This window comes from Falco cherrug, chromosome 1 (genome assembly GCF_023634085.1).
Source record: "Falco cherrug isolate bFalChe1 chromosome 1, bFalChe1.pri, whole genome shotgun sequence".
In the NCBI taxonomy this organism is placed as follows: Eukaryota; Metazoa; Chordata; class Aves; order Falconiformes; family Falconidae; genus Falco; species Falco cherrug.
In genome coordinates, this window is record NC_073697.1 from 92,996,240 (window position 1) to 93,011,900 (window position 15,661).

General features: G+C 53.9%; 1 protein-coding gene across 2 annotated transcripts in view; it reads right to left on the minus strand.

Moving 5' to 3' along the window:
- Positions 1-15,661, minus strand: part of KSR2 (kinase suppressor of ras 2) — an 87,372-nt gene that overhangs the window by 46,967 nt on the left and 24,744 nt on the right. For both annotated transcript variants that reach the window (XM_055724680.1, XM_055724687.1), the window contains exons 5-6: positions 8,253-8,434; positions 303-372 (exon numbers count right to left, since the gene is read on the minus strand). In XM_055724680.1, coding sequence (XP_055580655.1) covers positions 303-372; positions 8,253-8,434 — 252 coding nt within the window. The remainder of the gene's footprint in view (positions 1-302; positions 373-8,252; positions 8,435-15,661) is intronic.

Here is a 15,661-nt window from a genome sequence, read left to right on the forward strand (position 1 = left end):
TAGTCCTTTTCCTTCTTGAGGTAGATATTGAAGGGCAATAATCTAGAGATAGGAAATTTGCTGGAGGTTGGCAAGGTCACGGATAATACATAGCTTTTATTGATAGCGACTCAAGCCTTATCTAAACCAAATCTGAACTGAAATGGAATTTAAATGGGCTTCTAGGACAGCACAGCACAGCCCAGCACGGGAAACAGGGGGAACAGCCCCAAGCCTCCTATCCCAGACCAGAGATGGAAAGGGAGATGCTCATCCCGCGGAATCGGGGGGATTCACACGGCGCTGTGGCAGGGTTGGCATACCTGTGTTTTATCGAGTTTCCTAGATCTCGACGGGGGATCTGCGGGGACCAGCGAGGCACTGACAGCGTATCTGCAGAGAGAGGAAAGACAGGGAAAACCATCAGGTGGGAATAAAGGAAAGAGCTAGGGTTCAAGCTTTTGAGGAGGGGAGCAAAGGATGTACACTAAAAATAGGCTTTGCCTGATATTTCCCCTTGGAGATGCCCCACTGGGCTCCCTTTCTGGAAAGCAAGAGGCCTCTGGCTTTGTGCCTGGGTCTGCAGGGAATTAGGGTCTCCTGTCCCCCATAACAGCCCCCAGCATCCAGTTTGGGCCAGGGAGAGAGGTGGAAGGTAATGCACCCACCCCATGTGCATGCAGAGCAGGACTGCAAAGCCATCAGAGCCACGTCATGATGTCCAAACTAGAAAGGGAGAATGAAGCCAAAACAGCAACTGCATCATTTATTAATAAGACATCATCATGTTTTCTGGCTGTGGCAGCACAAAAAGCCAAGTATCAGTCACTTGGAAGGCAATTTAACTCATATTCACATAGAAGAACAAAGTAAAAAGCAGGCTCAGTGCTCTCCTTCTAAGGGAAAAGGGGGGGAGGAAGGGTAACGGGACCTTGGCTGGGTAAGGAAAAAGAGATAAGTTCATTAGCACCAGCTGGAGTAGGCAGGTAATTAGCAGCACCGCCATGCCCGTGCTGCACTCGGATTCCACATCCCCCTTCAGCCTCAGCAAGGGCAGAGACCCTCCTCCTCCTCCTCCTGCCAGCTGCACTGGCCACAGGAGAGGTCCTGCCCTGCAGGATGCTCAGCTCCAGGGAGGGGATCTGTGCCAGGGATTCAAGGCTGGATTTTCAATAAGGGATTCGAGAGGTTTCCCAGGCACAAGCAACCAGCCCCAGCATGATGCGAGCCGAGCAGCAGACCCCAGCTGCAAGCCCAGCCGTTTGCTCAGTATGCCAGCAAATCCCTCACTAAATACGCTTTCAATATTATCCCTCAGAGTGGGGAGAACCACTGTTTGCTTTAATATCCCATTTTAATATAGCGGGCGGCAGGGTGTTTTAATTGCGCTCTCTTTCTGAAGGTTACATTTACATGCTGCTTCCCGTGCAAGGCGCTGTTAAAAGTCTTGGGAGCATCCTAAAACACATCCATCTCCAGTATCTCCTGCCAGCAGCTGCTCCGGCTCCTTCTCTTACTCTGCCGCCTCGATCCCCATCACCCCTCAGGCAGAGCCGGCAATTAAGATGTTTAAGGACTACAAAGTCAATTAAGGTAATTGCTGCCCCCAGCCTCAGGTTGGCTGTTTTACAGCAGCAGTATGCCAATATTTTTGACCCATGCTTCTCACCAGCCCTTGAGACAACTCACCCCAGGCTCCTGGACCAGCATCCCTCCTGCTCCCCCAATACCTGCAACCTCCTGGGCACGTCCACAAGCCCCAGAGATGAAGCCCTGAAGAGTGGGACCACTCCACGCATGAGCACTGCACCTCCCTAAATGTCATTTTCTCATCAGTAAATCATATTACACAAATAAGTCATCTCCCCCGCTCCCTGCCCCAACACCGGTCCTTGGTGAACTAAACACCCAGGCAAGAACAGCTCCTCTCCCAGAATTAAATTACAACCTCCACTTTATCAGCCACAATTTATTTCCACTAACTTTCACCTGGCCTCAATTAAATCCCACCATCCTGGGGAGGGGGAGAGGGGATGTAGGCAAAGATGGCTGAGCCTTTTAATTACTTTCTAAATGTGCTCACTGCAAAAATGTATTAAAGCATATCAGGGATTTTAACCTCCTAACAAAAAGGAGACCTACGTGATTCACGGCTAATTATGTTCATTAGAGGGAGCAATACATGAAGGATCGCAGCATTTAACAATAGCCCTGCTGTTTGCAGGATGGAAAACAAGCAAAGTGGGGCAGAAGGGCGGGAGAGGCACCCCACTGTCGCAGGGAACAGCCCCACGGGCAGGGGGAAGTGAACTGAATTGGTGATTCTCCCCTTTAACCTGTGCAGGTGAGAAGCCCACCCAGAGAAAAAGCTGTTTCTTCCCATGCAATATTACATCAGGGTGGTGCCCAAAAGGGAAGGTGCGGATGCAGCAGGCTCCCCCTGGCACAGGAGGAATACTGTCATCAAAACCCCCAAATTGCCACAATTAAGAGATTATTGCAAGAAAAAAAAAGCCTTGTGGCCTCAGCAGCATGTCCCACCACCCCAGGGGGACCGCTCTGTGTCATAGGGACCCCACGATGGAGAAGTACCCGACCCGAGGTGCTGCAGCCGAGCCCACGGCAGCGGGATAAGTTGACCCTCACAAGCTTTGAAGCGTGACAGCCGGCTGCCTGCCTCCCTCCATCCTCCTGCTGCTGGCAGCTCGCTGCCCCACGCTACCGACCCCGAGCTGCCCCGCAGCAATTGATGTCTCCGGACCTCCCCTGCCCTGGTGTCAGTCATTACTTACACGTTTATCACCAGCAACCTCCTTTATGGCTTGAAAATCAGAGCTCTCAGCCATAATTCCCCGCACAAGCATGTGAGGGCAGTTTTAGGATTCTCCCCCCCACCTCCTTCTCTGAGGTGGCATTTAATGGGCACGGGTGTAATTTCCCAGGGAAGAACACAGCTGGTACCCACTGAGCAGCCCAATGGGGACCTCCTGGCCAAGCACCCATCCCTTTTTCCCGTCTCCCCATCACCTGGAGGGACCCTCAAAGGCCAAACCCTGCTCCTCAACATGGGGACACTGCACAGTGCCACCCCACACATCGATCCTCGCAGAGCAGCTCGAACCCCGCAGCTGGGCACCCAACGCCGGGGGATGCCACCCTCCACCCGAGTAAGCCAAAGCCTCCGCTCTTTCCTTCGCCGCAGCATCGCGCTGGCAAAGGTCACAGCTCCTGCTCCGCGCAGCACAGCTCATCCTTGAGTCAACAGCCCGTGCTTGATGGGATCAGATGCACCAGGAGGAGAGCAGAGAAGGGGGGAAACTGCCCGGGCAGAGGGTGACAGCCGCCTCCGGTGCATCTCTGACAGCCGACATGGGAGAAGAGCCCTGCCGCCCGGCTCCCCAGTGGTGACAGGCAGCTGTGACAGCCACCGCTGGTCCCTGAGTGGCACCCGCGCACCTCGGAGGTGACGGGGACCAGGATACTGCCTTGGCCGTGACACCCTCCTCACCCCCGCTGCCATCCCGACAGCTCCTCCGTGCCTTTCAGCTGCCGGTGTGGATGTCTCCCCTTCACTCCCCAGCGGGGAGGCGGAATGCCTGGGCATTTCCTGCATGGACAAGAGCAGCCAGAGCTCCCCAGTTTCATTTATTTGGGGTTCCCACCCTCCCTGGGGCTCAGCAACCCCCCACATCCTACTGAACACACCAAGAGCCACACCTGGGGCTGGCAGCCGTGCTGAACCACACTGATGGGGACCACATTTTGGCACAATATCCCCCTTCTTCATCTCCTGGCACCTTTCTGGATGCCCAGGGAATTGGTGTGAACATGTTATCCATCATAGCGACAGCCCAATAAACAAACCCTCCTCCTCCTACTACAACAAACAGCATCCGGTGATGTTCACATTATGAATGGGATGGATAAAATCGATAGAAGTGAACTTGGAAAGCATCCCGAGATGAATCACCACAAAGCCAAGGAACGGCCAGGAGACTGTGCTTGTCTGTAGATGTCCTACAGATCTGCCTCTACCCCAGGCAGCCACCAAAACACCCCCAGCACCAGCACCAGGGTGGTTGAGTCCCCTGGAGAGATTATGGGAAGACACCAGAGTACAGCCTCCTGCTGAAACAGTTCAACAGTCACCTGGAAGACAACCACGACAGTTACAGCATCAGGTTTATATCTACCACCTGCACCCCAGGCAGAAATCACAGCCGGGGGGCCCATACCATGACAGTGATGGAGGATGCTGGCAGAGGTTACTGCCTGCATCATCCCAACTGGGGAGCCAAGCACACTGGCAAGCTGCTCTGCAGCAAAGGGTGCACCCAAGGGTGCAAAGTCCCTCCATGAGACACCTCAGTCCTCCCTCTGGCTCTTTTTAGGGCCAAAATAGGATGGGAGAGATTCCCAACTAGCCCAGCTGCAGCAGCAACGGAACCTGCAGCAACACTTGGAGCAGCAGCACCAGCAGCTTTCCCTCCCCATGATATAAAATCCACACAGGATTCTGGTTAAAAAGGGAGTCAACCTGCCCCCTCCACTAGCACACACAGCAAATATTCTGCACGCAATCGCAGCCAGGTCCAAACCCAGCAACCTCCCTGTGGTGTCCCGGTGGAAGGATGATCCAAGCGAGCTGAAATGAAACCTCAGCCCTTGCAGAGGGGACCATGCAAAGCAGCCGAAGAAGGCAGAGCTATTCTCAGAGCATCTCTCTAGGAAGAAAACAGAGTCACTTTATAATCCCGGCAGTTCCTCTTTGCAGCATGACAATCCCATTTATACAGCTGAAATGTCACGTTCAGTCGCTTCACTGGCTTAAATACTTGCATTGTGATTCCCCACCACCCACCCACCCCCAGTTCACAGTCTTGCAGGGTCAATTAGGCTTACCCAGACAAAGCTGTATTCTTCAGCTCCGCACAGCGCTGCTGGGGTAGGAAACCCTCTGGTGCCTCACTGCCAGCTGGAGCAGCTGGATAGCGAGGTAGCCAGCTGTGGCCAGATGTGGGCTGCAGGGAACTCCCAGCCAAGCTGCCAACATGGCCATGGAGTGCTCATACCGTGGCTTGTACTGGCAGCAGGGCAGGTTCAGGGAGGAGAAAACTGCTGATGGTCACAAAGAAATGATGCCCCACTTGGGAAGTCCCCTGCTGAAGGTGGTTTGGGCCAGGGCAGGGTTAAGGAGAAGTCTCTTCCCACAAAACCACCCCCAGCACTGGGGACGGGATGCCTGCAGAGAGGGACCACGGTCTGAATGGCACTGACTGCTTGGACACGTGCACCTTCAACGCTAGCATCACACTCTCAGGTCCTGCCTGGTCCTTTCCAGCAGAAAGGCTGGATTTAGGGCTCCTGGATTCCCAGCGCAGGGCTTGATCCACTGAACATGATCTTGAATCCCTTTCCACCAGCCATACCTACCCTACCTAATTGGCTATTAGAAGTAAGAGAAAAGCATCCAAACCCGCATCCGATTAGGACCAGAGATGATTCAGATGGGAGCATGCTCCTGCCACAAGCAAGATGCCCTGGCTGTTGAAAAGCGATCACCGAGAGACAGCCAGGGAGAAGGGGGTCTTGCCAAGGGTCGCTGGGCTCCTCCTCTGCATCTCAATCTGACAACAGCAACATTTTTTTGTTTCAGTGCTTAGGGAAGCAATTCCACAACAATCCAGAGCATACCAGGTGCTGCCATGCTGATCCCACAAGACAAAAAAGGAAGAATTAGTTTTCTGTTGGGGTTTTATAAAGGCTTAGGTACCCACAGTCATGGGGGTGGGATATTGTGGAGAACTTGGCTGCCCGACCACATCCATGCATGAGGATGGAGAGGTCCTTGGGATGTGGAGTGGGCACAATTCACCAGCTCACACCCTGGGTGAGCCCCATGGAGCTCATCCAGCGGCACATAGGAAACCCACTGCACTTAAAAGGCAATGAGAAATAGTGGCACCCCAGGAGATGGGTCAAGGAGTGACCCCCAAACTGTGATCAGGGCTTCTCATAGCCCTGGTACTTTGGACGAGCGAGAGCAGCAGTGAGAGGTGAGCAGGGGACCAGAGCCGGGGCAAGGCACCCAGGTCCTATAACAGCAAAATGTGGGGCATGGGGAAAGCTGCAGAGATATCTTCCCCTCCCCACAAATAAATGTGCCTCTGCACCGCTTGGCATCACTCATGGCTCTGCCAAGTAATAAACCCTGGCACCAAGCCCCATTAAGTTCCATCTCTCTCCCTATAACGCCACGCTCAGCACCCAGCTGCTGAGCGCAGGATGCAGCCACTCTCCCTACAGGGACACAAACCAGAGAGCAAACATAGAAACAGGCAGAAGCCTGGGGTGCAGCTTGAGGACAAGGCCACTGGTATGGAAATGTTGCAGAAACACAAGAGAGCTAGAAAAACTACAATCTAGTGGGATTGTAGCACCTAATTTTCCCCACAAGTCCCCAGGAGCAAGGGTTGTGGAGCACACAGATGTGGGTCCTGCAAGAGCCAAATGGTTTCACTGATGCTAAAAACCTCTCAACAAGGATCAACCAACCGGCTGGTGCAACCAAACTTTTCTCTCCATGGCTCACATCTAGCCCAGAAAACAAACATTCACAGCAGCCAAGAAAGTTGGAGGGTAGAGGGAAATGAGAAGAGACACCTCTTGAGCAGCGTTAGTCACTTGATAGCCCATCACTTCTCATTGCATCACGTTCCTGTGATGCCACATTACATCAGGTTATCACACCATGGGATGTAATCCAATGCTGATGCGTAAGGAAACCTAATGCAACCAGACACAGCGGGGGCGGGTGCTGAGAATGGGTTTTATTTCTTGGTTTCTGGTCTGCTACTCCCCATCGTTCTGGGCTGCAAGTTGAACACAGCCATTGCTGCGGAGGAAATAGCAATGCAAAAATACCCCTCGCTCCAGGCAAATCTGCTGGCTTTGCCAGTGGGAGAGGCAGGGAGCTGGACATGTCCAGAAATCTCATCTCTAGACATCTCATTACCTGCCCACAGAAATCCTGCCAGGTCCCATTGTCCCCAAAGCCAAAGAAAGGGGAGCAGAAGGATGCTAGAAATAGCTCGATGATTATTCAATGATCCCAAACCAATTGGTGTAAAAAAAAAAAAATAAAGAAAAAAAGAAATCATGATGGTTTTGCCTTGCAGAGGGCTGGGAGAGGCATGGCTGTGGGGATGCAAGTGGGGCGAATGAGTTGCCCCATCGTACAGGCAGCCAGTGCCTGCAAAGCCGCACTCAGGGCAGCCAGCAAAGCCATCCCAGTGCTGCTTCGCACCCCAGCGAGCAGTACAGGGAGGAGGAAAACCTGCTGGGGGGCTGGATGGGCAGGGAGGGGTGCTGCCTGCAAACCCCTTCCTCAGCCAAGAGCTGAGCAGTAAGCACGACTGGAAGAACCCAACACAAACCAGAAAGACCGCATTTTGGGAAAGCAAACAAGGGGAAAGCCTGGGGAGGGGGAAGTGGCAGAAAACCAGCCTAGATAGGGAGCTGGAGGAAGTTTTTAGCTGAGCAACAAGAGGCAAGGGGTGCTCACCCTCCCCGCCACAGCTCTTGGCATGCAAACCCCTCCCAGCAGCCGCCACATGTTTTCAGGGAGTGTTTTGTTTAGGCAGTGAGCCACACCTGGCTCGTAAAGGCTTCGGGTCCTGCAGAATTAATCAAGGCACCGGTCAAAGACCAGGGAACAAGGATCAGGCTGTTTCTCCCCAGCCAGCAGCAATGCCCTGGGTGAGCTCATTGACCCAAATCCAGCCATTGAATCCCACCACCAGCATCTCCTGGAAGAGGGCAACCGCCCCCAGCAGACTCCCAGGCAGGACTGGGGCTGGCTGCTGGAATCAAGCTCCGTGGGGTCTGCACCAGACCTGGCTGTATCAGTGCCGGCTTCACCCAACACTCTGCATCAGCTCAAAACCCTGTTAAGCAGGAGAGGTCTGAAAAGCAGCCTCTTTGTACGAAGGTAAAACCCCTGCTGCATTTACAAAGGAGCCCTTGGAAAAGTCACTCTCAAGTGACAGCCAGCCGGTGTCACCACCCAGGCAGCATGGAAAGGCTCATGGCTTTTCCAAACCAGAGCAGCCACCCAGCTGCACCCCTGGTATTGCAATAGGTGAGCGTATCTGTTTGCATAAATCAATATTCAATATGACAGTGGTTTTGTACATATACAGCCATATATAATCACATTTCCCGGCTTGTATTTGCCCAGAAGCACCCACATATCTCTAAACGCTTGGACTTACTTGCTGAGAAGGTGGCTTCGGTGTGGACAGGAGGGGTGGAGGGGAGGAAAGGTGGGTACCCCACAAAGAAGGAGCGCAGGGAGCGCTCGGAGAGGAGCGGAGAGCGCTGCGCGGGGATGTTCTCACAGCTTCCCACACTGTTGTGGATCTTGAGGTTCAAGGGCTTGTTCTTCTTCTTGACTCTGGAAGGAAGAAGGAGAAAAAAGGAGAGACAAGTGAAGGGCAAGAAATTGGAGGGGGATATGCTCACAAGTGGGGAGGAGGGAGCAATGTACCAAGGGACTGGTGACACCCACAGGACGGCTGCTCATGTGGGGAGATGCACAGACCCATGTGCATGTGACAATTAGACCCACCCCAAGTTGGTGAAGGGTGTGGAGCACAAGTCTGATGAGGAGCAGCTGAGGGAACTGGGGCTGTTTAGCCTGGAGGCGCAGACACTCAGGTGGACCTTATCAATCTCTACAACCACCTGAAAGGAGGAGGTAGGTCTCTTCTCCCAGATAACAAGTGACAGGACAAGAGGAAACAGCCTCAAGTTGTGCTAGGGGAGGTTTAGATTGGATATTAGGGAAAATTTCTTCCCTTGAAAGGGTGGTCAAGCATTGGCACAGGCTGACCAGGGAGGTGGTGGAGTCACCATCCCTGGTTGTGTTTAAAAAATGCATAGATGTGGTGCTTAGGGACATGGTTTAGTGACGGACTTGGCAGTCCTGGGTTAACAGTTGAACCTGATGATCTTAAAGGTCTTTTCCAACCTAAATGATTCTGTGATTCTATGATTTCCCTACAAGAACTTTCAATCCTTTCCCATCACCAAAAAAGGCAAATTTCATTAAGGAACATGTTGCATTTGAGAGTTCTTCCTCTTGCAAAACCTGGCTGAAAAGTGTCGGTTGATCCAAAAGCCTCATCCTAAGCTGGCCTTATCACATCCCCAAAATCACCTACTGCCCACCAGCCCTCTGCAGGGCTGCATCACCCCTCAGTGCCCTGGCCCAAGAGATTTCCACCACAAACCCTCCTGCATGGATTTCACTGATAGCTAAAAGATGTGCTTGTGGTAATGTTCAAAACATCTTTGTGCCCCAGGTAACTGTCTTGTCCCCTGTGGGGCCAGGAGGGCTGGATGAGCTGCTGTACCCATCACAGCTCATCTTTATAGCAGCTCAGAGGCTGCCAGCACAGGTAAGGCTTGCTCTTCAAGGCAGCCATCACACAGAGCTCATCTGCATGCCAAAACACCAGCCGTTACTACAAGCCCTGCTTCAAATGGGGGAAACTGAGGCACAGAGGGATTACCGAGCAGATTCAGACTGCTTGCTACAGCACCTAAAATCAACTTGGGCGCTTGCAGTGCTGCTAAGCTCGAGAGATGCTGCTGAGCTCCAGAGATGCTGCTCTCTGTGCACCGTGGCAGAACTAGTCCTGGCTCCTTCCCACTGGGAGTGAGGCACCGGCACCCACATCACTGGCACTCTGCAGCACTCAGCGCCTGCTCCAATTTTAATGTCACTTAGTATCACCTACATCCCTTTTAGGGCCCAAGCAGGGTAACTGAGTACAAGCAAGGGGTGGACTGCAGTGTAGTGTGTCACCCAAGGCTAATGCTGTGAGTGGCCCCTGCAGAAACCCAGGGAACAGGTCACCAAGGCATAGGACCGTGGTGCGGACAACCCTAAGCGCTGGGAAATGTTCATCCAAAACGAAATGCTGCAGAGCAGGGGGGAATGAGACACTCACTTCTCGCTTATCAGCCTATTTTTCCACCTGCCTTGCACCGTGACAAGGACCAGCTATCATTTTGGTGGCTTAGATGGGCCCAAAGCAGCATACAAATCTGAAGGATTTGCAATGCAGACCGACACCGACAGCTCACAGGAGCTGGGCTGCAGGTTTCTGGCACACTAAGCCTTTCTGGCTCAGCCGCTCCCACCCTGGCCATGGTGCAATAGGGCCAGGTAGAGAAGAGCATCATCTGCCTGGCCCCAAAGCAGTCTCTGGGAAAGGCAGCTCAGCCCTTTTGGAGATTTAGAGGATTTGGGGCAGAGATCCCCTTCCAAGCATGGAGCAGGCAGTGCCACAGCTCACAGTCATCAAGGAGCCCCCTGCCCCCCCAGCAGCACAGCTCACAAACAGCTGGAGATGGTTTTCTGCAGGTGACAGCATTGGTGCACAACTGAGTTACAGCCTTTAATTCAACCCGCTGCCTTCGACTCATGGTTCAATTGTTAGAATTAGACAAAAAAAACATGTGGGAGCCAAAAGAGAGGCAAGTGAATCGTAGTACCTCTGCAACAGCAGCAGCTGAACCTGTCCTGCCCCAGCCCAGGAGGGAAACCCAGAGCATCTGACCCCAAAACCAAACCAGAGCTGTGCAATGCCAGGCGATGCCGGGCAGCGCCGTGAGCCCTGCTGCAGCGGGAATCAGGAGAGTGTAAACCCAGGCGCTGCTCGCTCCCAAAACTTTCCTCTTTGTGTCCAACAGCTGCTTTCCTGCAAACACCTACACGCTTACTCATCCTGCTCTGCTGCCATCGCTCCAGTACCGCCGAGCAGAGCTGCACCTGAGCTCGGACACCCGCTCCAGCCCCAGGCGAGATGACCCAACCCCGGGGCCACGCATCTCCCACTGCCCCCAGGCCCCAGCAATGCCCAGGGGCATCTGGCCCTGCCAGGCGATAGGAAATGACCGTGCTGTGCTCACCAGCCCGCTTTAGCAGACGAAAATTAAACTGCCCTCTAATAAGCTAATTGTTTCCCCGCACAGGAAAAGCTGCTGCTGCCTTTGCGGTGGCTGTAATGACTTCTGCGGGTGCGCTGGGCTCGGGATGGAGCAGATGATTGCCTCCAGCCAGGTCTGACAGAACAACCCCTCCTGGCCCAGAGCCCACGGTGGTCCATTGACCAGCAGCCCCATGGCTGATGTTTGCCATGCCGTGCCCTGCCAGGGGGATCCAAGCTGCCCCTGACCCTAAACCCCCAGACCTTAAAGCAAATCAGCAAAGCACCAAGGAGAAGCTTGGTGGACCCCAGCACCAGTCCAACCCCTCCATCACCGCCACTTGATCCCAACCCAGTGGCATAAGCATCGCTGCCAAAGCCCCCAGCACAGCTCCCCTGGCGCAGGCACAGCCCCAGCTCCCGGCTAGCTCAGCCCCAGCGCTTGGCCCAAAGCGCTTCCTGCAACACAGCGATTAGCCACTAATCTCATTTTTTTCCACCCATAAATCAGTTCCAGACCAAATATTTACTGCGAGCATCATTTCCTCGCCAAGCAGGGCTGGTGACAGCTCTCATTATTAGGAAGGATGAGTGATTTTGGACAGAGAGATATTTTTCTCTCTCCCTGTTTCTTTGGGGGAAAAAAATAAATTAATAAATACACACAAACATCGTCGTCTAACTGGGTGACCTGCGAGCGTTGGCTGCCTGTCTCACCATGGCCTTGACCCCTTTTCCCTGTCCCAAAATAGGGGGGAGCAGGGACCAAATCCTGGAGAGGAGCGGGATGCTGCAGCAGGAGCATCCTCACCCGTGCCCTGCCACAGGGGTGCTACAAGCACCCCAATATTGGGCACAGCGGTGTCCCAGCTGTTAGGGACCCCCCTGAGGTGTCCCTGGGGTGCTGGGGGGCCAAGAGCCAACCTGCACCTTTACCTCCCTGGGTGTGCACGAGCGCTCAGTGCCCCCCCCAGGCTCTGAGTCCTGCTTGCACAGGCTGAGGTGGCAACTTGCCCCTCCATGGGGAAGCAGAGCCAGGGCAGGATACGTGGAGCCCGCAGCATGCGTGGGGAGCCCGGGAGGAGCTGCAGGGCCAAGGCAAGCACATGGGTGGGTTGTAGAGGACACGGCGGTCCCTTTGCTGGCTTCCCCTTGGTTTTGCCCCTTACTGGCAGCGGGTTGTCCCAGCACCATGCGCCGTCGGATGGTGCACCCACGGAGCAAATCTCTGCCCCATCCTCCAGCAAAGGCAATGGGGAGGAAGGTAGAAACAGCAAATAATCCAAAATCTGGAGGAGGACAAGTCCTGCAAGCAGCAGAGATCACAAACAATGAGCTGCCAAGACATCCCAAGAGGTGGCATGGTTCCTTCGCTGCTCCGTAACCTCCTCTTGGCCGCTCCAAAGCGGCCCCGAGGTCACAAGCACCAACGTGGGGACAAGGCACCCAGGCTGCTGGCAGGGCACAGATCAAACGCCTCCCTGCCATGCAAACCAAGCCACGTTTGGGGCTGTTTGTGCAAAAAGAGTGTCAAATACCACCCTTGCTACATGGCCTTGAGGCAGGGGTGCAGGACGGAGCCAGCCATGGGCACCACGTAAGGGACTTGCTGCTATGAGGGGGTCACAGCCCACCCCTCACCAGCCTCCTACATCCACCTGTTTGCATTGCAACATCCCAGAGCAAAACTGGGATGGTTCCCCTTGGCCTTACACCTGCAGCACTCCCGCAGACCAGCCACGGCCACAGAGCAATAACCATCCTGGTGGGAAGCATCTCCTCACCCATTGGGGTGTTCTCTGGGGGACACTGCAGAGGGCTCTGAGGGAGGCATTTTGGGGAATGTTATTTCATAGAACCGTTTAGGTTGGAAAAGATCCTTAAAGATCATTGAGTCCAACCATTCAGACGACCATGCTTCTGCACCACCCATGCTCATCTCAGCCCACAGAAGGAGCACCAGGACAGGGACAATACACCAGAGAACCCTCCCCATAACCTACCGACAGAGGCAAAACTCAAAGGACTCTGGGGTCTTAAAGGGATGCACTTTGGCCAGTGACGGTGCCAGCCCAGCAACAGGACGTAGCCACCGGTCTTTAGGAGAGATGCACCCAGGGGTGCACCAACCCAGCCGTGCTGCAAAAGCCTTTCCTCCTCTGTGAGCACTAAGCCACTCCTAAATCAAGCTTTTTCTTCTCCAGGGGTGAAAGATCCCTCACTTTTCAGGCAGTAAGCAGAGATTAGGGCATAAATCCCATGGGCAGAGGAGACTATACTTCCTAACCACTGCCTGCCTGAACTTCCAGTATCTGGGAGCAGTTTTGCCCCTCTCTGGCAAACATTTCCATTTTCCCCTCATTCACCCAAGCCGGTATCACACAGAGTGGGGAAAAAGCATGTGTTGGAAATGCATCGTGGTTCTCCCAGTCTAAATCCCCCAGCACAGCTCGGGGTTCCCGAACCCCACACCCCATCCCAGCAGGGCAGGAGGAGCCCCCTCCTCTGTGCCAGGCTCCACTGAGCATCACCCCCCTAGCATGCTCCCCAACCCAGCGAGGACAGCAGAAATTAAAAAGGGAATTTTTCAAAGAAGCAAGGAAGAATATCATCTTAATTCAATTTTCCATAGCGATAAAGCTGCAACATAGCAGCAGACACCCCCCCTCCTAGAAGAGGGGGCCATGCTGGACCTGACCACTGGGAACCGCAGCCAAACAAGCCCCAGCTGGATTGGGAAGAATCAGCAAACTCCAGCACACAATGCAAGCCAGGCTCACTTCAGTGCTCAAGAAGGGTTGGCCACACTAATCCCCCACTAAGCACCATTTCAGACCTCTCCAGAAGCTGGCAAGTTCTTAGATGTTTGGCTGGGGGTGGGGGGGAGGGGGGGGAGGGGTGGTGGTGTGAAAAGACAAATGCACCTGCTAAAACATCCCTGTGGTTATACAGAAATGCTGATGGAGAAGCAAACGCGGCAGAAGGGAAGGCACAGCACAGCTCTGCACACCACGGGGCGGCAGAGGGGTTATTTAAATGGTGGCTATACCTCCCAGTCCCCAGCAAGGACCATTTTCCTCCAGCTGGACAGCAAGAGAAATGAGCCTCCAGCCCACGTCAGGGGAGGCTGTCACAAGCAGATGAGGGGAGAGGGGAACTAGTTATGCACCAGTTATTTTTTATTGTGGCTTTAAAGAGTTTGTGGGGAGCAGAGGGCAACACATGGTCCATCTCTAGGCTTGAAAACCTCCAAAATCTAGGAGACACCCTGGGGTGACTATAGCAAGCCCCTGCCATCTGCAGAGATGGCAGGAAAAGTGTCACCACAGGGACAAGAGCTCCCTTCCCACCAGGTTCCAAGCAGATCCCCAAATTTGAAAAATTTGAACAGCCCAACTACTTTTTTTGCCACCGCAGGAGCCTCAGGTATACCCTCTCCGTGCTCATCCCAGCCCCGTCCCTGCTGCAGGAGGCTGCAAAGCCAGGCAGCTTCGGGGGCTCTGCAAGCACTAAACAGCCCTTGCTGCAGGGATGCCGGGCTCCCTGCCAGCAAGATGGGGCCAGACCCTGCCCCATGCAGCCCTCAGCTCCCCAGACCTTTTCTGAGATCACCGGCTCTCTGCCCTTGCTGTCTTGCGAGCCCCACGGCTGCTGCTGGACCTGCCGAGCATCCCCTGCCAGCCTGCTCCACTCCGTTACCTCTCACCATCCCCTAACCCTCTGCATGGCCCAAAAAACCATCATTTTTATCCTTGTCTTCCCCATGCATCTCTCAGCAGGGACACCAGGCACAGCATCCCTCACTCGAGCCCTGTGAACCAGAGTTTGCAGGAGCACCAGGGCTAATTTCTGCCACGAGCTGACATGGATGCTCAGGAAAGTAGGCGCTGGGTGCAATTCCACACACAGATAGGTAAACACCAACTATTAGGGACATAATTTCATGCAAGAATTTGCTAAATATATGATGATGGGGGTTTTAAAAAAAAAAATGGGGGGGTAGGGGGGGAAGCACAGCTAGTTTGAAGTGCTTAATGCAAATCCCTTTAGGTGTCAATCCAGCCTGAATGGCTCATCCCCGCCTGCTATGTGGAATCAGTCAAACGCTTATCACTGGCTTTGGAGAAAAAATAGAGGGTTTCAACAGGCGGTGAAAAACACAAGCAGACACCCAGGACAAAGGGCCCGTCATTCCTTTCAGCCTCAGCAAGGCTCTACGTGCATCAAAGCCTGGTGGGAGGGCAGGGACTGACAGCGGCTTGTGGCGTAAGCCAGGATGGTATGGATACTATAGGGTCCCCAACACAAAGGTACCTGGCAAGGACACACGGAACTTCGCTGTGCAAAAGCATGAAGCAGCTGGGATGTCCCCGGGAGATTCACAGGCTGCAAGAGCAGGATACACTGGGAAAGCGAGCGCTTGCCAGGAGAAGTTGGAGTGAGGATGGGCACAGGGGGACCTATATGTTACGGGGAGCAGAGATGCAAAAAGTGGCCATAGGGCTGTCAGCCACGTGATGCTCCCAGCATACAGCTCTGCCCAGGGCTACAGCTGACCCACAGCCATCCCAAAGAGCATCCCAAAGGGGACACACCAACCAGTCCCCTGCACCACAGCAGCATCCACTTCCCCATGCCCGCTTCTTAACTAAAAGATGGAAATCGGGTAAATAACGATCTGCTCT